The sequence below is a fragment of the Eubalaena glacialis genome, chromosome 3 (genome assembly GCF_028564815.1).
Source record: "Eubalaena glacialis isolate mEubGla1 chromosome 3, mEubGla1.1.hap2.+ XY, whole genome shotgun sequence".
NCBI classification, from domain to species: Eukaryota; Metazoa; Chordata; class Mammalia; order Artiodactyla; family Balaenidae; genus Eubalaena; species Eubalaena glacialis.
Window position 1 is genome coordinate 113,694,096 of NC_083718.1, and position 26,009 is coordinate 113,720,104.

A 26,009-nucleotide genomic window follows, 5' to 3' on the forward strand; every position below is an offset into this window, starting at 1 on the left:
ACACATATTTAAAGATCTTATACTACAAAAGTAATAATTTATCAACACATACACACTCCCTTAGGAATTCTTCTGTAATATTCTCTTCTAAAAGCTGTTCAACAATACGTAGAGCTTTTCTCTCAAACTCAATCTTCTTTCTGACAAGTGCTTCTAGTTCTGCTTTCCTAAAATTAAAAAAATATATTTTTAATTTAAAGTTTATTCTACTTATAAGTTTTAGCATAGCTAATTTTCTATATTTTAAAATACAGCACTAACAACTTACTATTTTGCTATTTAAGCTAAATGTATATTTTTAAATGCTGTTTCTTTTGATCCAATACTTTTCAAAAAGGAAACAAGCTACTTGTTATACTGCACACATTGATGTCTGCCATAACAACAGGATTATTTGACTTCCAGAGCTCAGAGGACAAGGAAGAACTTAGAGTCTCCTACAGAAAAGAAAATGAGGGGAAATCTTTTTGCCAGTTAGAGTTTATACTCTTATCACTCCTGTGTGTACCTAAAAATGGAGGCTTTTCCCTGAAATCGTTAGAAATCAGAAGTGACTGGAGAGGTAAAAGAGGATTTCGGCTGTTCTTATAAGTAAAAATTTCTTTGTGCTAATTCTCAAAAGTTAAGCAGTGGCTGGCCCAGTTTGACAGGACAGAGTCATATTTACAAAGAAGTATTTACTTACTTTTGTTGTAAAGTCTTATTAAATAACTATATTGATATGACTATATAGTTTAGGAAAACAACAATCTTCCTAGGAGGGCTGGACCTTATCCTGGCACCAGTGGGACTCTGTCAGCCTTTGCTGGCCCCATGAATACACATCATGAATACAAAAGCAGAGGCTATCTGCTCAAACAATGGCCCTAGGACAGTGGTTCTCAAGTCTAGCTGCACTTTACGATCATCTGATGAGATTTTTTAAAAAGATACCATGCTCAGGTCCCATTGCAGGCTAATTAAATCACAGTCTTTGAGGATGGGGCCTGGTTACTGGTGTTTTCTTAAGTGTTCCAGATAATCTTAGTGTGTAACAGGGTTGGGAACTACTGCCATGGGACCAAGATACCAACTAACTTGGTGACTTATTTGCTCCTTTCCTACACTAGTTTCTACTTGCCTACCAGAACAACCTTTGCTGCCCTCTTGGACCTTGACTAGACTCTCATACCTGGACCTAGAATGTACTCACCTTTTCTCCCTTCCTTCACTGACTTCCAAGACTTTAGACTCTAGTTCCTGGCCTGGAGCAATATGTCTTACAAAAACAATTTGGAGGGCTTCCCTGGTGGCGCAGTGGTTGAGAATCTGCCTGCCAATGCAGGGGACACGGGTTCGAGCCCCGGTCTGGGAAGATCCCACATGCCGCGGAGCGACTGGGCCCGTGAGCCACAATTACTGAGCCTGCGCATCTGGAGCCTGTGCTCCGCAACAAGAGAGGCCGCGATAGTGAGAGGCCCGCGCACCGCGATGAAGAGTGGCCCCCGCCTGCCACAACTAGAGAAAGCCCTCGCACAGAAACGAAGACCCAACACAGCCATAAATAAATAAACAACTAAATAAATAAAATTAAAAAAAAAAAAAAACAATTTGGAGAAATGACACAAGATTGCCAGCTAGGGACAAATAGGGACATTAAAACAAGAAGAAACTTGCAATTAACACCTGCTCTCCCACCATTTCATAAAGACCAATCTTACATCAAATATGTAAAAAAAGACATGGACACAGATTAAAAGACAGTTCTTTGTATTGAATATATATTCAGCTTTATGAAAAACATTATTTTATTTTTCTCATTTTGCTGCCTACCACTAAAAGCTATGTCATACACTAAGATCAGAACAGAATGTACATTAGGAGTTGCTAACTTAAGCAGTTAATTACCTCAACCTGCAGGAACAGCCGCACTCCTATTAACTGATGGATACCTACAGCTGTTTCCCATGGATAGCCCTGTCTCACTGCTGCCCTCTAACCCAAATGACAGGTAGTGTGGTGTACGGCAGTGATTCTCAAACTTTTTGGTTTCAGTGCTCCTTTATACTCTTAGCTTTCGCTTATATAGATTATATCTGTTGATATTTACCATACTAGGATTAAAGGTGAGAAAAATTTCAAGCATTCATTTATTAACTCATTTAATAGGAATGCACCCATTACATGTTAACATATTTTTTAAAATAAATTTATTTATTATTTATTTTTGGCTGCATTGGGTCTTTGTTGCTGTGCGCGGGCTTTCTCTAGTTGCCGCGAGCAGGGGCTACTGTTCGTTGCGGTGCATGGGCTTCTCATTGCGGTGGCTTCTCTTGTTGCGGAGCACGGGCTCTAGGTGCACGGGCTTCCGTAGTTGTGGCACATGGGTTCAGTAGTTGTGGCTTGCAGGCTCTAGAGTGCAGGCTCAGTAGTTGTGGTGCACAGGCTTAGTTGCTCCGCGGCATTTGAGATCTTCCCGGACCGGGTCTCGAACCCGTGTCCCCTGCATTGGCAGGTGGGTTCTTAACCACTGAGCCACCAGGGAAGCGCTTAACATACTTTTAAATGAAAAATTTATTGTGAAGGCGGAATTGTTTTATATTTTTGCAAAGCTCTTTAATTTCTGGCTTAATACTATTCACCTGGATTGAATGTAGAAGTATTTTTCAGTTGGAATAAATTTATGAAGGATCACTCCTTTCAACAACTAGTTGGCTACCCCAAGGATTTTTAATTGTTTCATCATCCTGGGTGATCTGCTCAAAATACATTTCGGCTTATCTATATTCTTCAAATCGTAGTGCTTAGAATAAAATATAATCTCCTCAAGCTTGTGGTCAGATCCATGTTGAAGAGAGTTGCAAATTACATTGTTATCATTATTAACTAAACTTTACTCTTGTATTGGGTTGGCCAAAAGGTTTGTTAGGTTTTTTCCATAAGATGGCTCTAGTAGCACTTAGTTGTCTTTAACTTCATTCGAAACAATTTTGTTAGATTGTATGTGACAGCTGTCATATCAGCGTACGTTAAAAAAAAAAAAACTTATCAAAATTGGTGAATTTTTGTGTAGCCATTTTAACATTGAAGATGGAAGAAAAAAGCAACATTTTTGGCATATTATGCTTTATTATTTCAAGAAAGGTAAAAACACAACTGAAACGCAAAAAAAGATTTGTGCAGTGTATGGAGAAGGTGCTGGGACTGATCAAACGTGTCAAAAGTGGTTTGAGAAGTTTCGTGCTATAGATTTCTCACTGGATGATGCTCCACAGTTGGGTGGACCAGTTGAAGTTGACAGCAATCAAATCAAAACAATAATTGAGAACAATCAACATTATACCACGCGGGAGATAGAAGATACACTCAAAATATCCAAATCAAGCCTTGAAAATCATTTGCACCAGCTTGGTTATGTGAATTGCTTTGATGTTTGGGTTCCACATAAGTTAAGCAAAAAAAACCTTCTTGACCAGAACTTCCCTGGTGGCGCAGTGGTTAAGAATCCGCCTGCCAATGCAGGGGACACAGGTTCGAGTCCTTGGTCCGGAAAGATCCCACATGCTGTGCAGCAACTAAGCCTGTGCACCACAACTACTGAGCCTGCGCTCTACAGCCTGCAAGCCACAACTACTGAAGCCTGTGCGCCAAGAGCCCCTGCTCCACAACAAGAGAAGCCACTGCAATAAGCAGCCCGTGCACCACAACGAAGAGTAGCCTCTGCTCACCGCAATTAGAGAAAGGCCACGCGCAGCAATGAAGTCCCAACGCAGCCAAAAATAAATAATTAACAAAAACAAAAAGAAACCCTTCAAAAAAACAAAAAAAAACCTTCTTGACTATATTTCCGCATGAGATTCTCAACTGAAACGTAATGAAAACATTCTGTTTTTAAAACAAACTGTGATGGGCAATGAAAAGTGGATACTGTACAACAACGTGGAATGGAAGAGATCATGGGACAAGCGAAATGAAACCACCACCAACCATACCAAAGGCCGGTCTTTTCAACCAAAGAAGGTGATGTTGTGTATATGGTGGGATTGGAAGGGAGTCCTCTATTATGAGCTCCTTCCAGAAAACCAAACAATTAATTCTAGCAAGTACTGCTCCCAATTAGACCAACTGAAAGCAGCAATCGACGAAAAGCGTCCGGAATTAGCCAAGAGAAAACTCATCATCTTTCATCAGGATAACACAAGACAGCATGTTTCTTTGATGACCAGGCAAAAACTGTTACAGCTTGGCTGGGAAGTTCTGATTCATCCACCCAATTCACCAGACATTGCACCTTTGGATTTCCATTTATTTCGGTCTTACAAAATTCTCTTAATGGAAAAAATTTCAATTCCCTGGAAGACTGTAAAAGGCACCTGGAACAGTTCTTTGCTCAAAAAGATAAAAAGTTTTGGTAAGATGGAATTATGAAGTTGCCTATAAAATGGCAGAAGGTACTGGAATAAAAGTGTGAATATGATGTTCAATAAAGTTCTTGGTGAAAATGAAAAATGTGTCTTTTATTTTTACTTAAAAAACTGAAGGCACTTTTTGGCCCACCCAATAATATTTCCTAAAGCCAAGTCAGTATAATCATGCTGCTCCACAGGAGAATACTCTTCAAAACAGATCTCAAATTCATCTAATTTCTCCACTCCCAAATGATCACTATCCCTAACATCTTACAACTTTTAAAACTTAAATTCTACTACTTTATTAAAGTTTTCCCATTTGCACTTAGAAAATCTGAATTTCTCACCATGGCCTACCAGGTACTGTTTGAATGGAACCTGCCTCTAACCTTTTCCTATACTGCTTTCTTCCTTTGCTCAGAAAGCTGCATACCACCCTCAGCATCTCACCTTTTTTTTAAATGACTAAGTTTTTTCTTCTCACACATATTGCCACTTCTGACTGGAGGTCTCTCCTCACTACTCTTGGTCTGGTAAATGCCTACTTAGCCTTCAGGTCTTAGTTTAATTATTACTTTCTTGGAGAAGACTTTCCCTGAAAACCTACCACCCTTCCTGCCAACCTCCAGCTTTACTGTACCCCTGTTTTTAGTTCCTCCATCACAGTCTTTTCCTTTATAGCACTTATCATAATTTGTAATTATGTATTTATTTGTGATAATTTAATTGGTATTTCTCTGTTCCACTAGACAGGAACTGTGTCTATTCTGTTCAAAATCATATCCTCAGGGCCTCTGAAACCATAAAACTCCCAGAAGAGAACATAGTCAGAATACTCTTTGACATAAAACTCAGCAATATTTTTTTGTATCTGTCTCCTAAGGCTAAGGAAACAAAAGCAAAAATAAACAAATGGGACCTAATTAAACATAAAAGCTTTTGCACAGCAAAGGAAGCCATCCACAAAACGAAAAGACAACCTACTGAATGGGAGAAAATATTTGCAAATGATATGACCAATAAGGGGTTAATACCAAAAATATATAAACAGCTGATACAACTCAATATAAAAACAAACAAACAGGGCTTCCCTGGTGGCGCAGTGGTTGAGAGTCTGCCTGCCAATGCAGGGGACACGGGTTCGAGCCCTGGTCTGGGAAGATCCCACATGCCGCGGAGCGACTAGGCCCGTGAGCCACAGTCGCTGAGCCTGCGCATCCGGAGCCTGTGCTCCGCAACAAGAGAGACCACGATAGTGAGAGCCCCACGCACCGCAATGAGGAGTGGCCCCCACTTGCCGCAACTGGAGAGGGCCCTCGCACAGAGGCGAAGACCCAACACAGCCATAAATGGATAAATGGATAAATAAATAAATAAATAGATAAATGAATAAAGCCCTAAAAAAAAAAATCAAATAAATTAAAACAAACAAACAAACAACCCAATTAAAAAATGGTCAGAAGACCTGAATAGACATTTTCCCAAGGATATATACATGGCCAACAGGAACATGAAAAACTGCTCAACATTGCTAATCATCAGAGAAATGCAGATGAAAACCACATGAGATATCACCTCACACCTATCAGAATGGCTATCATCAAAAAGTCTACAAATAACAAATGTTGGCAAGGATGTGGAGAAAAGGGATCCCTCCAATACTGTTGGTGGGAATGTAAATTGGTACAGCCACTATGGAAAACAGTACAGAGGTTCCCTAAAAAACTGAAACTAGAACTACCATATGATCCAGCAACTCTACTCCTGGGTATATATCTGGAGAAAATTATAACACTAGTTTGAAAAGATACATGCCCCCCAAGGTTCATAGCAGCATTATTTACAGTAGCCAAGATATAGAAACAACCTAAGTGTCTATCAACAGATGAATGGATAAAGAAGATGTGGTTTATACATGCCATGGAATACTACTCAGCCATAAAAAGAATGAAATTCTGCAATTTGCAACAATGTGGATGCATCCAGAGGGTATCATGCTTAGTGAAGTAAGTCAGACAGAGAAAGACAAATATTATATGAGATCACTTATATAGAGGACAAACTAGTGGTTACCAGTGGGGAGACAGCAGGGGGAGGGGCAAGAGTAGGGTATGGGATTGAGAGACACAAACTATGTATAAAATAAATAAGCAAGGGCTTCCCTGGTGGCGCAGTGGTTGACAGTCTGCCTGCCAATGCAGGGGACACAGGTTCGAGCCCTGGTCTGGGAGGATCCCACATGCCACGGAGCAACTAGGCCCGTGAGCCACAACTACTGAGCCTGCGCGTCTGGAGCCTGTGCTCCACAACAAGAGAGGCCGCGACAGTGAGAGGCCCGCGCACCGCGATGAAGAGTGGCCCCCGCTTGCCACAACTAGAGAAAGCCCTCGCACAGAAACGAAGACCCAACACACCCAAAAATAAATAAATAAATAAATAAATTTATTTTTAAAAAATAAATAAATAAGCAACAAGAAGGTATTGTACAGTACAGGGAAATTTAGCCATTATTTTGTAATAACTTTACATGGAGTGTAATCTACAAAAATATTTACTCTTTATGTTGTACATCTGAAACTAATATAATATTGTAAATCAACTATAGTTCAATTAAAAAAATTTTTAAAAATCATATCCTCAGGGCCTAACACAAATCTGGCATATCTTACATTCAGTAAATAATTTTTGAAAGAATGAGTAAATTAAGGCCAAAGCCAATACTTTATAAAATGATACCTTATAGATATGTATACTTTAATCATCCTCACAGACTACATCTATTCTAAAAACCTTTTGTGACAGGAGATAAAGCCTTTTTAGAAGATGCCTATAAATAGTACAGGACAACTTTTTGCTGAAAATATGGACATGATGTAAACAAACAACAACAACAACAAAAAAGGTTTCTTGGAGTCTCTGGCATATAATGCAAAAAAAGGAGACTATCTGAAAAGATGAAAAAAAAGTACCTGGTTAATTCAGGAATGTTTATTCCCATTGACATCTTTCTACAGATACTCATACCTTCACCAGCAATCTAAAAGTGTCCATTGGACTTTCTTAAGGCGTGGACTAGGGAAAATAACAATCTATGTGAGAATTTATCCTACTTCCCAGATCTTCCCCTTCTCTCAAAATAATTTTCTCTGAGGTAGCACCCATTATTGTTTTTAAAAATGGTTCAATTAATATGTGATTAACAGATAAGTGAAAACAGCTGTCTGAGTAGTTCTCATACCTTTTAGAAGCGTCTTCTTGTTTCAAGGCACTTGTCTGCTTAGTACCTACAATTAAAAGAAACAAAAAACAGTAGGTCAAGTCTACACAAACACACCAGCTTACAGGACAGATTCTTGCCCAAATAAACTGTAGACCATCTTTTCTTCTTTTCCACACATTTCACTTCCAATCCTGTGTGAAAATCAAATGAAATGAGAAGGGAATCCAATTTGGTTTTGAAAACTAATTATTTTTCTTGGTTAAAATGTATCTCTCTCAGGAGTGAATTTTTTCTTGTATCACAGTTGCATAGCTAAGCACTCCTGAAAGTCCGAGATCTGGGTACTTCTAGGGGCAACCGCTCTCCGTCCCCCTAAATGTTCGCTCCCGGGTAAAGAGGGGTCTGACACCTCAGAGAACCGGGGCACCAAAGCAGCAGCATATCTGGAAGAAGGACCAGTGCCTGAGTCGAGGTCAGCTGCACTGGGCCTACCGACGCTGCCCTGGTCACTTGCCCACTCTGGCGACCCCAGCTGCAGGCTCCCAGGACCTCTACTGCTCATTCCCTCAGAGCCTGGAGCACAGCCCATTCTGGGGGAAATCTCGGAACACTAGTGTAAAGAGGTGGGGGTCTGGCCGAAGGTCTTTCCCAGAAGGCCAGAGTTCGGCGGTGGGAATCTCTCGGTCTTTGCCCCAAGACCTCCTCCCCTGGGGCAACCTTTCGGGAGCGCCCCGCACGCCTCAGTCTGGAATTATGTCGGGGACCAGTTCTCAGTTCCAAACGTGGGAACAGGCCCTTCTTCCTACCTGCGACGTTTCGGGAGGCGCGAGGACCCCGGGCCTTGCGGCCGGCAGAGCACGTCTCTACCCAGTCCGCCATGGGAAGCGTAGTCGGCGTCGGAACCGGCCCAGGAGTCTTTCCCCCAAGACTCCACCTCCCGTCGCGTAGCGCGGGGCGGGGTCGGCTGGGGCGGGGCGGGGCCGGGAAAGCGGCCTGCTCTGCCGGAGGAGGAGGAGGAGGAGGAGGGCGGCGAGAGGGGCGAGAGGCCTGGCGAGTAAGTGGGAGCATCGAGGGTCCCGGGCGGCCGGGGCTTGCGGTGGACGGTGAGTCTCAGAGAACCCGGCGCCGCGGGCCGACCGCCCCCGCGAGGTCTGGGGCCCGAAGGCCGACGCAGGCGGGAACCGGGAGAAATGGCTTCCCTTGGATGCCGCCTGCACGCGCGCTGGGGTTTTAACCGCCCTGGAGCGCGCTGCTGTGAGGATACGGCCGACCCCCGCCCCTCCTGCGGGGCGTGGAACGGGCCTTCCCTCCGGGGGAAACGATGGCCTGTGGGAACGCAACGGTGTTGTCCTGAGGGCGGCCTGTTGCCTTGCCTCCTTGCGATACAGTGATTTCACTAGCTCGATTTATTATATTGGGGGGACTACATCTCGTACAAATGCCCCGGTCACACTTGCGGTGGAGGACATCTCAACTTTAACCCCCTCCGGGTGAGCTGTGTTGCACTCCATTTTCCGTCAAGTGGGACGTTAAGAAATAAAAAATTCCCTGATGATTAGAACTGATTTCAGGCCCACCTTTTGGAGAAAAAAAGACTGCCTTTTTAAGTCCTTCTAGTCCAAATTTGCGCTGCCTCTTGGGAGTGCACTAGAGGATTTTTTTTTTTCCTTGAGTTTATCTTTCAAAATTATGCTTCAAGGAAACTTAAAAGATGAAACAGGAGGCTTTTTTAAAAAATTTTCTTAGGCTAACATACTAACTTTCAGTAAAACCATTTCAGCTTTAAAACTTTCCATTTTCTTTATTGTATTTATTAATAATCAGAATGAAACAACTTAATATTTCAATATAGTATTACTGATAGTTAACAGTTTGTCTTATGTTAGTACATTTCAGCATCAAAACTAGGAAAAAATAGGAAGGAATGGCTGTGGAGGAACTTCATTCCATAATAAAGAGATGTGTAAGTAATTTTTTCTTTTTTTTCTTTTTATGAAGTTAAATAATCTTTCAAAATATGGGCAGAGCACAGATTACTTTTAATTACATCTGCAGTCACTCAAATTGTTAATCTTCTTTAATCCTTGCTTTTTTTTGACCTATGAATAAATAGCATGAAGGCAGGAAGACAGATTGGAGTATGTCACTTGGAGAAATAATCTTTATAATTTTAGTACTGATCCTTCTCATAGATTTCTTTGGTACAGTGGATTTCAAGATGATTTATTAAAGTATTTTTAGGCTAATCCTAATTTTCATATATATGCTTATGTGCACCTTATCTAGAATTTAAACATTTCTTTTTTTAGAGAGAGATAAAATAAGTAGTTATTGAATTTCCATTTGCCTAAAATTACTGTTTTTTTTTGTTTATTTTGTTTTTGCCAGCAAATCCTAGAAGAGCAAGACTTTAAAGAGGAAGATTTTGGCCTGTTTCAGTTAGCAGGCCAAAGATGCATAGATGAAGGGCACATAGATCAGCTATTAGAAATCATTCAAAATGAAAAGAATAAGGTAAGTATAATCTTTGTATGTACTTTTCAGTCTTTACTAGGAAGAGAATAGCCACATGATGCTATTATTCATCCATTTATTTTTTTCAGCAAACATTTAAGAATCAACTTAAATTTCCACAGTAGAAAACTGTGGAAAATAAAAAGGAATTAGGACTAATTATATACTTTAAGGTGCTTACAGTCTGGTGGAAGAGATAAACATGTAAAGAACTAGCAATAAGGAGGCAGAATAAACAGATACTTTACATCTGTTAACTCGTTTAGCTTCTCCAGAATAAGTGTTATAGTTGAAATATAAGTAAAATGCTTTAGAGGAGTGGGGATTACTTCTGGTTTAGAGATCAAAGTGGTATTTGAATTAGCAATTTACATTGAGAAATATAAGTATCAGGCAGGCTACATATTCATTTTTGGTCACCAGCACATTCTTTTCCTTCAGCCAGGTGTATATGGGAAACCAAATATTAAGTAAGATCATATTTTGGGAGAGCTGAATGACCTTACTGGCCAATATCATCCAGCTACGATTGTCTGAGAAATCATTCTGCACAATGAGAAAGGATGTTTTTGGGATCAGGAACAGCTGGGACACAGTGTTGACAACACTGCCTAATTTTGTGTCTTTGAACCCCTCCCCCATCCCCACCCCTCTTCTTATATAAGGGAAGATCATCTTCTTTCCAGGAACATAATCGGTCTTCATTTATAGTCCTGTTTATTTATACAGAAGTTTTCTTTGTAGGGACTTCCCTGGCGGTCCAGTGGTTAAGACTGCGCTTTCACTACAGGGGGCGCAGGTTTGATCCCTGCTCAGGGAACTCAGATCCCGCATGGTATGCGGCATGGCCAAAAAAAAAAAAAATTTTTCTTTCTTTGTTGATATCACAGTCTAGTCATGCTGGCCTAGGATTATATCCAGGGCACCTGGATTGTATTTAGGAGATTACTAAAACTTTTTAATCATACATTGTTATAGAATCTCTTACTAGTTCAAAGGTCTTATCCCTTTTTATTTATAATTTTTTTAAATAAAAATTAGCACATTTTATTTAGTACATTTGTTTTTGATATGTGTTTATAATACCTTTGTAGCCCCAAATAAAATAAATTTAATGCTTTCTTTAACTCCTTGATTTTTCCCAATTGCATTCTCAGAGGATTATCTTTGAGAGTACCTTACTTTTAGCTAATAATAAAACTAATAAAAGCTAATAATATTTTTTGAGATCTACTATGTGCCAGGTGCTGTCTTAGGTGCTTTACATCTTTTAACTCACTTAGTCTCTCCTGAATCCCGTGAGATAGGATTTTCTAGATAAGGAAAGAGTCACTGAATGATAAGTGATTTGCACAAAAGTATCAGCTTTTATGTGGCATCGGGCATTCAGACCTGTGCAGCCTGTTTCCAGAGCTCTTAACGATTCTGCTCTGCCTCTGGTTAGCACAGTGTAGCACTTGCAAGGAAGTTTTAGAGTAGAAGAGAGAGGACTGACTGTGAGGGTGAGAGAGAGTGAGGTGACAAAGATGATGGGGTTTCTAGCCTCTGAGAAGACAATACATCCAGAACAGAAACAGGCAACTTAAGAAGGAGAGAAAGTTCCCTGGCAGAGGACAAATAAGTTGGCATTGTTTGGCAACGTTGAGTTTAAGATGCAGCAGGCAATCGAAAAGTAATATTTAGAGCTCAGTAGAGAAATACAAGATTAAGATGTAGATTTGTGTGTCACTCTTAGAGATTAGGTGATTGTGATAGACTTAAGCATAGTGAGGCTTAGCCTTGATAGCTTGAGGATCACCTTTGTAATGTGGTCTTCTAAATTCAAAGGTTCAGATATTGATAAGACAGAGTTTAAAACTGCACCTTAGTTTACTTGCAGGTGACACAATCAAGATTTGCTATTAATCTGTGTAAAAAAATTTTTTTTAAAGTCACAGGAATGGTAGTTTGTCCTAAGACACTACAGTGCAGGGGTTTTCAACATCAGCACTGTTGATATTTAGTAATTTGGAAAAATTGTATGTGTTATAATAACATATAACATAAATTCCCGATTAGTAAAGACCTAAATATTAAAAGTCAGGCCACACAAAAGATAGAAGAAAACAAGACATAATATGATATCTTTGGAGAGAGGATAATTTGTCATGCTTAGAAGTAATAGACATCATTCAACCTGTATTTGTGGAACATCTGTTTTGTAACAGGCCCTACTCTAGATGCTGGGAATAGATACAGTAATGAACAAAAATCAGTGCCCATATGGATCTTAAATTCTAGCTAAGACAGGTAAATCATTTAGTAGGTTATAAAGTGATAAATTCTATAGAGAATGATGCAGCATGGTTAGGGGGATGGGTTGTGTTGGGTGAAATTGCACAGAAATTTGAAGGAAGCAGAGACAGTCCCACAGTAAACTATGGGACTCTCTGGGTAAGAGTGTGCCAGGCAGAAGAAAAAACTAGTGCGAAAAGAATATTCAGAGAGATCAACGGAACTGTCTATCCCATTAGATAAAAAACATGATTGTTTTGCTATTTGTTTAAAAAAAATCAATTTAAGGCTTCATTTTATGCCATGTTTCCAATGTAAATCTTAATAAAAAGAAAGGCAATATATATATGTGTGTGTGTGTGTGTGTATAAGTATATATATGTATATATATATATAAGTATATATATATATATATAAGTATATGTGTATATATATATATATTTTTTTTTAATTTAAATGAGTGTTTATATCTCTCAAGGGGAAAACCGTTTTAGACCTAAAAGCACTAGAAAAGGGACCAAAGAAAAAAAATCACTGTATTTTGCTGTATAAAAAATTAGGACAACCAAAAAACCAAATGACAATTTGTCGTAAATACAGTGACGTGAATATTAACATATAGGGACCTCATGCAGGTCGATAAGACAAACACTAAAACTTCCAGTTGATAAATAAAGATGTAAACAGATAGCATCTCCTCTTTTCTGAACTATGTATCCACAAACCCTGACATTTTTCTGTTGCTAGTTGTCTAGGACATGTTAAGTCCTAGCACAATGCTGTTTGAGAGCCTTGAATGTATTTCCCACCTATCTATGCCTGATAAACTTCTGTTTCTTTAACAAGCCTTAGCATAGCTATCACCTATTCTGGGAAGCCTTTCTTGCCTTCCCCAGGTAGAAGTGACTATTCTCCTGCTATACTTCAGCATTTTTAAAAAAATTAATTAATTTATTTATTTTTGGCTGCGTTGGGTCTTCGTTGCTGCGTGCGGGCTTTCTCTAGTTGCAGCAAGCAGGGGCTCCTCTTCATTGCAGTGCGCGGGCTTCTGTTGACGCAGAGCACGGGCACTAGGCGCGCGCGGGCTTCAGTAGTTGTGGCTCACGGGCTCTAGAGTGCAGGCTCAGTAGTTGTGGCGCACGGGCTTAGTTACTCCTCGGCATGTGGGATCTTCCCGGACCAGGGCTCGAACCTATGTCCCCTCCATTGGCAGGCGGATTCTTAACCACTGCGCTACCAGGGAAGTCCCTCCTGCTATATTTTATACTCTACCTTTATTACCTTATAAGACTGGGGTCACAGAGGGGGTATTGTACCTATTTGTCTTCTTCCTAGATGTATTTTCTTTCAAACGAACCTAGAATGTAAACTCTATGAGGATCGATTTTTTTTTTTTTAAAGCAGCACTTCTTTTTTTTCTTTTTTTCTTTTTTTTTTTAAATTTATTTTATATTCACAGTACAATTTTTTTAAATTTAATTAATTAATTAATTAATTTATGGCTGTGTTGGGTCTTCGTTTCTGTGCGAGGGCTTTCTCCAGTTGCGGCAAGCCGGGGCCACTCTTCATCGTGGTGCGCGGGCCTCTCACTATCGCGGCCTCTCTTGTAGCAGAGCACAGGCTCCAGACGCGCAGGCTCAGTAATTGTGGCCTAGTTGCTCCGCGGCATGTGGGATCTTCCCAGACCAGGGCTCGAACCCGTGTCCCCTGCATTGGCAGGCAGATTCTCAACCACTGCGCCACCAGGGAAGCCCTATTTTTTTCTTTTTATAACTTATTTATTTTATTTATTTGCTTGCCCTGGGTCTTAGTTGCGGCCGGCATACTCCTTAGTTGCGGCATGCCGGCTCCTTGGTTGTGGCATGCGAACTCTATTAGTTGCGGCATGCATGTGGGATCTAGTTCCCTGACCATGGATCAAACCTGGGCCCCCTGCATTGGGAGTGTGGAGTCTTAACAACTGCACCACCAGGGAAGTCCTGAGGATAGACTTCTTATCTGATGTGTTTCTTGCTTTATTTCCTGCATCTAGAATATTCTAGGGACCTGACATATATGCTTGATAAATACTAATGAGTTGAAGTAGAATGCAGGCCAGAGAAATCGAGTATATTGTTATGGTTTTGAAAATCAGTGGTTTTGCTCTGGAGTGGCTTGTATTTTTTCCTTTGAAAAGTTCTTTATGAACTATAAGTTAGATTTCTCAGTTTAGAATGAGTAGTAGGGAATTTCTGTTTATTAAAGTTGATTTTGAAAAAGCCTAAATTAAGAAAGAGAACTTTAAAAAATAGGCTGGGGAAAGTGGAAAATGAATACTCTTGAAGGGAAAATAGAGTTTGGCTAGAAAACTGACTTTCCTGCCTTAAAAAGAGAATGACACCGACATTTCATTTTGCATTGCAACATTTTCTATTTTGCATTGGATTTCAATAAGCTGAACACTTACAGTAAAACATGTCACCAAGTTCTAATCACGAGAAGCAAATGACTGAAAAATGGAAAATTTCATTTTTATGGAAAATTAATTAAGGGAAAATTTCTAGAAATTGTTACTCAGTCATAAAAATGTTCTGGTATCTCCTTTTATCTTTTAAGTCATCCAAAGGCCAGATGTTGAGAAATTGGGGTGAAGCCTTTCCCTTTGCTCCAAACAATTGGCAGCCTATAATACATCTTTTATTTTTTTTAATTTATTTTTCACTGCGTTGGGTCTTCATTGCTGCGTGCGGGCTTTCTCCAGTTGCGGCTAGTGGGGGCTACTCTTCGTTGTGGTGCACAGGCTTCTCATTGTGGTGGCTTCTCTTGTTGGGGAGCATGGGCTCTAGGCGCGTGGGCTTCAGTATTTGTGGCGTGTGGGCTCAGTAGTTGTGGCTCGTGGGCGCTAGGGCGCAGGCTCAGTAGTTGTGGCGCATGGGCTTAGTTGCTCTGCGGCATGTGGGATCTTCCCGGACCAGGGCTTGAACCCGTGTCCCCTGCATTGGCAGGCAGATTCTTAACCACTGTGCTACCAGGGAAATCCCTATAATGCATCTTATTAAATAATTGCTTTGGAAAAAAAAGAAAAAATCAGTGGCTTTGATAATGAATGTGAATCACTAATTATAAAGATAGACTTTTACTTGTGTAAGCATTCTGAAATATCTTTGAAAATAGAAGCTACTTGTTTGTAGAATAGAAAATTAATGAAGTGGTATCCCCTCCTTTTACATAAGTTACATGATTATACTGTATTTAGAGATTCTCCAGTGAACTTTAAAAGGTTCGTGATTGTTGGCTGGATTTCTTTATGAATTGGGAGCAAAATTCTCCATGAAAGTTAAGTATTGCTCATATTAAGCAAATTATCTCCCTTGTTGGAAATAGAGGAACTATTTATTTATTTATTTATTTATTTATTTTTAAAATTTATTTTATTTTATTTATTTTTTGGCTGTGTTGGGTCTCCGTTGCTGCGCGCGGGCTTCCTCTAGTTGCGGTGAGCAGGAGCTACTCTTCGTTGCGGTGCTCGGGCTTCTCATTGTGGTGGCTTCTCTTGTTGTGGAGCACGGGCTCTAGGTGCGCGGGCTTCAGTAGTTGTAGCACTTGGGCTCAGTAGCTGTGGCTCGCGGGCTCTAGAGCGCAGGCTCCGTAGTTGTGGTGCATGGACTTAGTTGCTCTGCAGCATGTGGGATCTTCCTGGACCAGGGCACGAACCCGTGTCCCCAGCATTGGCAGGCGGATTCTCAACCACTGCGCCTCCAGGGAAGCCCTAGAGGAACTATTTAAATCCTGGGGAAGACCAAATTACCTGGTTAAAAGTAAAGACCCATTTGCCTTTCCTCAGTGAAAGTATTAAAAACTATTTTAGAATGCTGTTATCTGTTAACAGCCAACCCTAGGAAGTCAATGGTGAGATGTCCATGGATTCACTTGCCTCATCTTTCCTGTTTTAGAGGAAATTGTCAGCTCCTCCAGGTTAAGAAAGCTCACTGTGAGAGTCCTGTAGATGGCAGTATTTGCTTTATTGTACTCTGAAAATGTTTTTACAGGTCATCATTAAGAATATGGGCTGGAATCTTGTTGGTCCTGTTGTTCGATGCCTTTTATGGAATGATAAGGAACATGATAAAAGAAAGTATTATTTTCTGATGCTTGATTTATTGGTAAAGGTAAGTTAACACACTAGATTCTCTTTGTCACAATACACAGCAGTATTTTATAATTCCCTTTAGTGTTTTTGGTGAGAAAGCTTTTAGTTCATGAAAGTATAGGCGGGAGCTCTTTGGATAAAAGGCCCATCCTTATTTATTGGATGGGCCAGTCCATTTCATTTTTCCCAAATTTTCTGGATATAAGAATTATCTGACCTCATCTTAGACCCACTGATTCAGAATCTTCAGAGAGAGACCTAAAAAGCTCTATTTTTTAAAAAGTAGCTTATTGTTCAGATGTGAAATTCATGCTTTAAAGAGGTAGTTTCAGGCCACACTGATGTTTTGGCAACGCTGGAAGTAAAATCAAATCTGCGTGTTCTTTCTTCTATGGTATGTTCCCTAAAAGAATATGAAAAACCTAGAATGCCAGTGATAACAGGAAATAAGAGTAGGAAATAGATTAGTTGTGACTGACAGCCTTAGATAGAGACTCTGAGTAAAAGGTTAATAGAGTTATAAGCCAAAAATAATGGTTACAAGAGAGAAATTCTAAGAAAAAGGACATTATAAGAAGCCACTTAGAGATCACTGTAAATAGACACAAATATGTACTTGAAATGAGGGAACTCCCTAGATATTAGTTATTAACTATGAGAGCTTTTAGAGAAACAAGGCAAGTGAGGCGATAAGATATGACCAGTCAGAAAGCAACGCAAAGTTTTGTCTGTTCAGGAAACACAGAAGAGACTCTGCACTCATCTAACTACCCTGGCGGTATGAGACAAAGATTCCACCTGCTGGAAGCCCTGGGAGACAAAGGCAACCTTCAGAGTAGACAGGCAAAGCTCAAAGGAAACCTCAGCTCTGGTGTTCAGGCTCTCCCTTCCCCTATTTCTCTAACTTTTCCATTAGTCAGGAATTTAAGTCTCTTAAATGTAGTTGTCCATTGGGAGACCCTTGACTTCTTGCTTTCACAGAATCTCAGACTCTGTGTTTTGCTAGTGTATTTTTTTTTAATTTAATTTTTTTTAACTTTTTATTTTATATTGGAGTATAGCCGATTAACAATGTGATAGTTTCGAGTGCACAGCAAAAGAACTCAGCCATACATATACATGTATCCATTCTCCCTGCTAGTGTATTTTTTAAAAACATTTTTATGAGGTGTTTTACTGTTAAACAAAAATAATTATACTATCTCAGTATGTGCCTTTTAAAAATAATAATCATGTGGCTTTAAATACAACTTGTATTAAACAGGTTCAATTGTGAATATTTTTATAGTTATGTAATCCAAAGGAATTATTGTTGGGTTTGCTTGAGCTGATTGAAGAGCCCTCTGGAAAACAGATATCCCAAATTATTCTTCTTTTACTTCGGCCATTACAAACAGGTAATGAGTATATTGACATCTAAGTGTTTCTTGTTTTATTTGTGTAAGTGCCTTGATATTACTCCAAGATGTCAACACTATAGCAAAGTTTGTGCCTAATTATTTTTTTTTAATATAAATTTATTTTTTTATTTTTGGCTGCGTTGGGTCTTCGTTGCTGTGCATGGGCTTTCTCTAGTTGCAGCGAGCGGGGTCTACTCTTCGTTGCAGTGTGCGGGCTTCTTATTGCAGTGGCTTCTCTTGTTGAGGAGCACGGGCTCTAGGTGCTCAGGCTTCAATAGTTGTGGCTTGCAGGCTCAGTAGTTGTGACTCGTGGGTTCTAGAGTACAGGCTCAGTAGTTGTGGTGCACGGGCTTATTTCCTCCGCAGCATGTGGGATCTTCCTGGACCAGGGCTTGAACCTGTGTCCCCTGCATTGGCAGGTGGATTCTTAACCACTGTGCCACCAGGGAAGTCCCATAGTTTATGCCTAATTATTTAGTACTCTGCTTAAACTAGTAATAGCAATGCCAGTTTGAATCCTGCTGCTCACAGAAAGATGGCAATACCTGGCACAGAGATGGTACCCAGTAAATATTTTGTTGAATGTCATGCTCTTTTTCATGTGCTTTGTTGTGACCTATAGCTTTTTGCTTAATCTTCCTATCTGCAACTTACATTTAGAATTTTTCCTGTAAACATATTTAAAGGATTACCTCTGCAGTGCTCAGTTTGATAGCATTGTGGTAGTCATGTATCTTAATTAAGAACAGTATCGGGCAGGGCATTGCTCAGCCTTTGCTTTAGGAGGTTGGGATTGGGAATAACAAAGGTACTACTGAGCAACGAAACAAGTGTGGAAAGAAAAGTTTCCATAACTGAGTGCAAAAACAGTATTGGTAAGTAATGGACTTTGGCAACCAAGGCAGACAGTATTTATGCATGGGAAGAGACCACTTTTTCATTTTATAACGTACATATAACTCTGGTAGTCTGGACCAGTCTGGTAGTCTGGTAGAAGGACCCAAAATCAGAAGCTAGAGTAAATTTATTTTAAATGTGAATGCCCAACAGCTTTGTATAACTTGAAATATTTAAAGTCTTCTAGAAAAAAAATCTAATACTACTACCTTTCATTTTTACAGTGCTTTGTAGTTTACAAGACACTTGTTCCTATTTTATACTTATAACAACCAAAAAATATGGAAAGAAGTGTTTCCGTTTTAAGTATGTAACCTGTGGTATAAACATACCTAAACAAAATTTCATGGCATCTGTTGTAAAGTGCCATGATTGTAAGATGCTCCATTATTTTATGAACCCCTAAGAAGGAAAAAAATACTGCCAGTTAAGCTATGATATGTCATCCTGATATCAGAGTTGTCAAAATATGGGGGGGAAATATGTGTTGTACTTCTACATTTATTGGACTTCTCCCATGTTTAGCATACTTGATGAGGCTGCCTCAAGTAACAACTCGGTCTCTGTTTTAGTGATTCAGAAACTTCGTAACAACAAGGCATATTCAGTTGGATTAGCATTGTCTACGCTTTGGAGTCAACTGTCTCTCCTTCCTGTTCCATACTCAAAAGAACAAATACAAGCAGATGACTATGGCCTTTGTCAGTGCTGCAAGGCCTTAATAGAGTTCACTAAGCCTTTTGTGGAAGATGTCATTGATAACAAGGAAAACTCAATGGAAAATGAAAAATTAAAGGATGAAATACTGAAATTGTAAGTATATTTTTAAGAATAATTCATAATGGACTTAAGTGATAGTTCAGTTATTTTATGTTTCTTTGTTTTATTTGTTTGCAATGGAAATTTAAATCTAGTGTCTAATTTTGAATTTTAGAAGAATATGGGGTTCAGTTGATATAACATGGGCATTTAATGAAGCATCGATATTTAAAAAAAATGAAACCAAAATCCATTTGTTTAGTTTACTTATATTCTTCTATGGATTGCCTTTACTCGTCATGGTAAGTGAATAATAGCAGTGAAGGAAATAGATAGGTGTAGCTCAAAGAATCTGGTTTTCTGCAGGGGAATTATGTTTTTACTCTCCCTTTGAAAGCAGCAGAAGATGCACCAGACAGTTGAACTTCCAATTTGACAACAAAAACAGTAGCAGAGAACCCAGTAGCATTCACTCCAGGGGTACTGTAGACCAGTTTCGTGGAAGACAATTTTTCCACAGACGGGGAGGGCCGGGGGAGGGGAGGATGGTTCAGGCGGCAATGCGAGTGATGGGGAGCAGCAGATGAAGCTTTGCTTGCTTGCCCGCCGCTCACCTCCTGCTGTGCGGCCCGGTTCCTAACAGGCCAAGGACCAGTACCGGTCCGTGGCCCAGGGGTTGGGGACCCCTGCTGTAGACTATGTATGCACTGTTCAGTATGGCTGTCAAGCACTTGACATATGGTTAGTCCAAATTTAGTGCTCTAAGTGTAAAATCCTCCCTGTATTTCGAAGACTTGTTATTAAAAGAAATACTAAAATACCTCAGTAATTTTTATACTGGTAACATATTGAAATAATGTCTCTGATATATGGGTTAATAAGATAAATTATTTAAATTAATTTTTCTTGTCTCACTACTTTTTTAATGTGACTACTAAAAAATTTTTAATTATATATGGGGCTTTAATTATATATGGGACTCTTGGATAGTGCTGGACTGGATTATATTGAACAACATGGACCAGTAATTTTATTTTTAAAATTTTGAGACTAAAACCACTGTTAGCTTTCTATTTTGTCAGGTTAGGACATTAAAGCATTTTTTACCATTTATAAAACCCATTATTTCATGAAAGAAAACATATTTTAACTAAAATAGGTAAGGCTTAATCACAGAATAAATTTGATTTTCTAAATAAAACAAATATAGCTTTATGTAAAAATTACTGCATTGTCCTGATTTTCCTTAAACTAATGAAAACTACATATACACTAGCACTGGTCCTAAGACAAATACTCAGTATCCACTGGTATAGTCCAGACATGAAAGTGACTCTCTCTACATTGAATCTAGCAAGGTAGTCTCATGCTCTCCCCATTACTAGTAAGAAGGATCTTATATCACCAGTTTTATAGGCCATTGCGTTATTGGTGCTTATGTTATTTTTCATGTGAAAACTAGTTATTTTATACTTAGGAAGTGCTGTATTCATCGTTACCCATTTCTTAAATTTTAGTTGTTTCAGAAGCTTGAAATGCCCTTTGCTGACAGCACAATTTCTTGAGCAGTCTGATGACACTGGAGATGATCCTTTAAGGTGTTTTGCATCTGAAATAATAGTAAGTACAGCTAATTTAATGTTATAAAATCTGCTATAATCTAAAATATTACCTGCTGTATTCTCATATACTGCACATGGGCATGTAAATTGATACATTTATTAATAAAGCAATATGTATTTTTTATAGAATATAGATAAACAAAAAGATGAAAAACAAACAGCAATAATTTCAATAACTAGATATAAATAATATTAACACCTGTATTGGAAAAATCTACAGTTCTCCTTCTGTGTCTTTTTCCTTTACTTTCACTCAGAACACTTCACTTCTGACATTTCTGGTCACAAAATGTGTGGGGTTTTTATCTTTTCTTTCTTTTTTTTGAAATAAATTTATTTATTTATTTATTTTTGGCTGTGTTGGGTCTTCGTTGCTGCACATGGCTTTCTCTAGTTGTGGCGAGCGGGGGCTACTCTTCGTTGTGGTGCGCTCATGGGCTCTAGAGTGCAGGCTCAGTAGTTGTGACGCACGGGCTTAGTTGCTCCGCCGTATGTGGGATCTTCCTGGACCAGGGCTCGAACCCGTGTCCCCTGCATTGGTAAGCGGATTCCTAACCGCTGAGGGAATCACCCTACCAATGCAGCCACCAGGGAAGTCCCATGGGGTTTCTTTCCCACACGAAACAATTCTGCAGCACCAGCTGGGTGTCCTACAGTTAAACTCAATTTTGACACTAACTACCTGGAGATAGTATCAGATTCTGCAGGTTAAGGGCTCAGTCCCATGAGACTGCTCCCTATTTCAGATGCCAATTGCTCGTGTTAGGTCCCCAGGTTACCCACAACTTCTGTTTGACTTGGCTACAAATCAGAGGTTCCATGACCTCCTCCTCTTTGGGTTTGATTATTTGCTAGAATGGCTCACAGAATTAAAGGAAACCCTTACTTACGTTTACTAGTTTATTAAAGGATATGATAAAGGATGCAGATGAACAGCCAAATGAAGAGATAGAACAGCCAAATGAAGACATAATTATACATAGGTCAAGGTCTGGGAGGGTCCCAAGTGCATGAGCTTCTGTTCTCATGATGTTGGAGTGCGTCACGCTCCCAGTATGTGGTTGTGTTTACTAACCTGGAAGCTCTCTGAAACCCATACTTTGGGGATTTTATGGAGGCTTCCTCATTTAGGCTTGATAAGATATTAACTCCGTTTCCAGTCCCTCTCCCCTCTCTACAGAACTGGGGGATGGGGCTCAAAATTCCAAGCTTCTAATCATGGCTTGGTCTTTCTCATTACCACCCCCCATCCAGGAACCATCTTAGTGCCCACTCTGAGTCACTTTAATAGAACAAAAGATGCTCCTAGTGTCTTATCCCTTAAGAATTTACAGAGGTTTTAGAGCTCTTTGTCAGGGACAGGGTTAAAGACAAACATTAGAACAAGAGATGTTCCTAGTGCTGTTATCACTTAGGAAGTTATAAGGGTTTCAGGAAAAAAAAGAAAAAAAAGGGTTTCAGGAGCCCCGTGCCAGCAACCAGCAGCAGAGACCAATATATATATATTTTCTGTTATCTCACAGCACCTTCCAGACTTTTTTCTGCTCTAATACTTATAAATAAATAAATATATACATATATACTTTTTTAAAAGATCCTATCATATTATATAGTTGACCCTTGAACAACGCTCAGGGGGTAGGGGCACCACAACTCTGCTCAGTCAGAAATCTGTGTATAACTTACAGTCAGCCCTCTGTATCCTGAATTTGAAATTTGAGGAGGGATAGGAGGAGTTAGGAGAGGAGATGCCAGAACTTTAGGGGAAATAGCTTCTGAGGATGAGAGATGATTTGGTAACTGATATAAACAGATAACATAGTTTAATGGGGTTAATGCTGATGGTCAAGGTAGCAGTAAAGAGGTTATGAGTGATGAAGAGGGATGGGGGAAGGGATTTTCCCAGGAGCACATAAGAGCCTGGGGCCTCTTCCTTGTTGCCAATGCTAGAGTACAGTGTAAACCTCTGGATCCAATACAAACAGCACCATGTGTGATATATGTACCCCAAGATGTCTATGAAAGTTGGAAACTGTTAAGGATTTTAAGCCTGGGAGTGATGTAATCAAACTGTTTTGAGTTCATCACTTTATTGGAGGATGAACTTAACTAAGAGTAGAAGGGGGATGGGTTAGGTGTCTTTTGGGAGTTAAGTGATAATGATGAGAGCCTGAGTATGGAAAGAAGAGAAGGCAGATTTGAGAACTTTATCGGTAGATAAAATTAGCAAAGTTTGGTAATGGATTGGATTTAGAAGAATAGTAAAAAGGTTGAGTTATGGACAAGGTTTTTTGCTTAGTTAACAGGACAGGTGAAGTTGCCAATAATTAAGATAGAGAATACACAGCAAGCAGTAGGGGGTTTTGTGCTTAAAAAAATTTTTTTTTTATTATGGAAATTTAAGACATTCATAAAAATAGAACAATATAACATACTCTCATGTACCTCCTGCTCCGCTTTAACAATTATCAACCTTTTTGCCAGTCTTGTTTTATCTACCCTCCCTCTTTTTTTTTTGCGTTGATAAGCAATGTAAAGTTAGGTTATTTTTTTAAAATTTTTTAAAATTAATTTTTATTGGCGTATAGTTGATACACAATGTTGTGTTAGTTTTAGGTGTACAGCAAAGTGATTCAGTTATACATATACATATATCCACTCTTATTCTTACTCTGTAATAGGGCATTACAGAGTACTGAGTAGAGTCCCTGTGCTATACAGTAGGTCCTTGTTAGTGATCTTTTTTTTTTTTTTTGATTTATTTATTTACGGCTGTGTTGGGTCTTCGTTTCTGTGCGAGGGCTTTCTCTAGTTGTGGCAAGCGGGGGCCACTCTTCATCGCGGTGCGCGGGCCTCTCACTATCGCAGCCTCTCTTGTTGCGGAGCACAGGCTCCAGACGCGCAGGCTCAGTAATTGTGGCTCACGGGCTTAGTTGCTCCGCGGCAGGTGGGATCCTCCCAGACCAGGGCTCAAACCCGTGTCCCCTGCATCGGCAGGCAGACTCTCAACCACTGCGCCACCAGGGAAGCCCTATTTTATATATAGTAGTACGTGTATGTCAGTCCCAATCTCCCAGTTCATCCCTCCCCCCCACCCCCAGCCTCCCTCTTTTTTTGCTGTAGTATTTTATAGAAAGTCTAGATATATCATTTCATCTGTGAGTCTTTATGTATGCTTCTCTAATTGGTAAAGACTTTTTAAAAAACGTAACCACAATGCCATTATGACACCTAACAAGATTAACAATAATTTCTAATATATGTATCTCTAATACCCAGAGAGAACAGGTTTTTAAGGAGCAAATTTTGGAAAAGAGTAGATGAGATTACCCAAAGCGGTAGATCAATGTGAGAAAAGAAAAGCGTTCAGGACTGAATCCTGTAGGGTACCAGCACTTAAGATGAGCCCACCAAAGAGACCAAGGAAGGAGAGTCAAAGAGGTGATGAAAATATCACAGAAACTGGGGTAGTAGAGTTCAGGAAGACGGAAATGATTGCTACTGTTAAATGCAGCAGAGGTAGTCTGTAGAGTAGGAGTTGAAAAGCATCCGTTGGGTTTAGGAAGATGGCATTGATAATCTTAGCAAGAGCAGTTTGAGTGGAGTGTGGGAGACAAAAATCAGTGGACTAGATAAAGGAGTGCATGAAAAATGAGAAAAAGGAGATGACTAGTAGTGTAAGCTATTCTTTAAGAGTTTGGATGAATAAGGAAGAAGAGAGGCAACAGAGAAGACACGGCCTTAGATAGGAAGGTAATTGGGGGAGACAGGTGTGAGGTGTGAGCATGTTTATAGGCTGACGGGGTGGGAACCATCACAGGGGAAAAGAGAAGTGTTATGGGATAACTGAAATAATGTGGCTCAAGGAGAGCAGACAGCTGGGCATAAGATTGAGGACACCTGGGGAGGAAGAGGCAAGAACTGGTATGCAGGTAGAAAAATTTGTAGCAGGAATGGAGTATTATAATTGAGGGAATTATATTATTATTATAATATAATTATTAATACTATTATAATTGAGGGAATCAGACCCACTGTCCTCAGATTCCTTAAGAATGAGAGGTGGAAATGAGGATTGAACAAGGGGCTTCAGGCAACTGGTAAAGGTTTGGAATATTGAGTGGAAAGAAAAGAGAGGTAGAAGACGAAGAAAACATTAGTCAGTAGTGCTAAGCACTTGGCGACTGTGGTTGGAGACCACAACTATAGTGATAATACTATTTTTGTGTGATTTTTCTCGAGCAGTACTCAGCTACCTGGGTGTAGAAGTAGAGAAGGTGGTTTGTAGCTGTTTTTCCAAGGCTGGCATTTTGTTGGGTAGACGTAGCTAACGGAAATATAGGGTGCAGATAGTTCAAATAACTAATAGTGCATTGGTTGGTTAGGGAAAGAAGGGGATTAAGAGGGGACAGATGGGTAGGTTAAAATGAAGGCATAACAAGACTCGAGAAGTTAGAGGTAGATGAGTAGGTTGGCATGGGAGGTAGAATAAGAAATTGTGGTCAGAAAATGAGATGCTGGAGTTTAGGTATCTAATATGGAATAGCTCCAAATTTTGATAGAGATCCAGGATGGAATTAGATGCCAAAACGGATTAGAAATTAAGGTCGTTAGAATTTAGTGGTCAGAAAAACCATGAGGCTGGCGTGTTACAGGAGTTATCTACATGAACATTCAATTTTTCTAGGATCATAGCAGGAGCTGGATAGAGAAAAAGGATGTGAGCAGGTACCAGTCTTCAGTGAACATGGGGAAATGACCAGGAAGTCAGCATATGACAGAGATGAGGACAGATAAAGGGCAGTA

The 26,009-nt window shown here is 39.7% G+C and overlaps 2 protein-coding genes across 8 annotated transcripts in view; one reads left to right on the forward strand and one right to left on the reverse strand.

The window, feature by feature from the left end:
• Positions 1-8,604, reverse strand: part of RPAP2 (RNA polymerase II associated protein 2) — an 83,609-nt gene extending 75,005 nt beyond the window's left edge. For all 3 annotated transcript variants that reach the window (XM_061183891.1, XM_061183892.1, XM_061183893.1), the window contains exons 1-3: positions 8,415-8,604; positions 7,627-7,672; positions 53-167 (exon numbers count right to left, since the gene is read on the reverse strand). In XM_061183891.1, coding sequence (XP_061039874.1) covers positions 53-167; positions 7,627-7,672; positions 8,415-8,487 — 234 coding nt within the window. In that variant the 5' untranslated portion in view covers positions 8,488-8,604. The remainder of the gene's footprint in view (positions 1-52; positions 168-7,626; positions 7,673-8,414) is intronic.
• The window catches only part of GLMN (glomulin, FKBP associated protein), a 56,156-nt gene continuing 38,751 nt past the window's right edge, over positions 8,605-26,009 (forward strand). For 4 of the 5 annotated variants that reach the window (XM_061183885.1, XM_061183887.1, XM_061183888.1 and 1 more), the window contains exons 1-7: positions 8,605-8,711; positions 9,495-9,571; positions 9,997-10,122; positions 16,425-16,544; positions 17,814-17,922; positions 19,395-19,635; positions 21,099-21,201. In XM_061183885.1, the coding sequence (XP_061039868.1) occupies positions 9,533-9,571; positions 9,997-10,122; positions 16,425-16,544; positions 17,814-17,922; positions 19,395-19,635; positions 21,099-21,201 (738 nt within the window). In that variant the 5' untranslated portion in view covers positions 8,605-8,711; positions 9,495-9,532. The remainder of the gene's footprint in view (positions 8,712-9,494; positions 9,572-9,996; positions 10,123-16,424; positions 16,545-17,813; positions 17,923-19,394; positions 19,636-21,098; positions 21,202-26,009) is intronic. The other variant, XM_061183886.1, reaches the window with a different exon arrangement.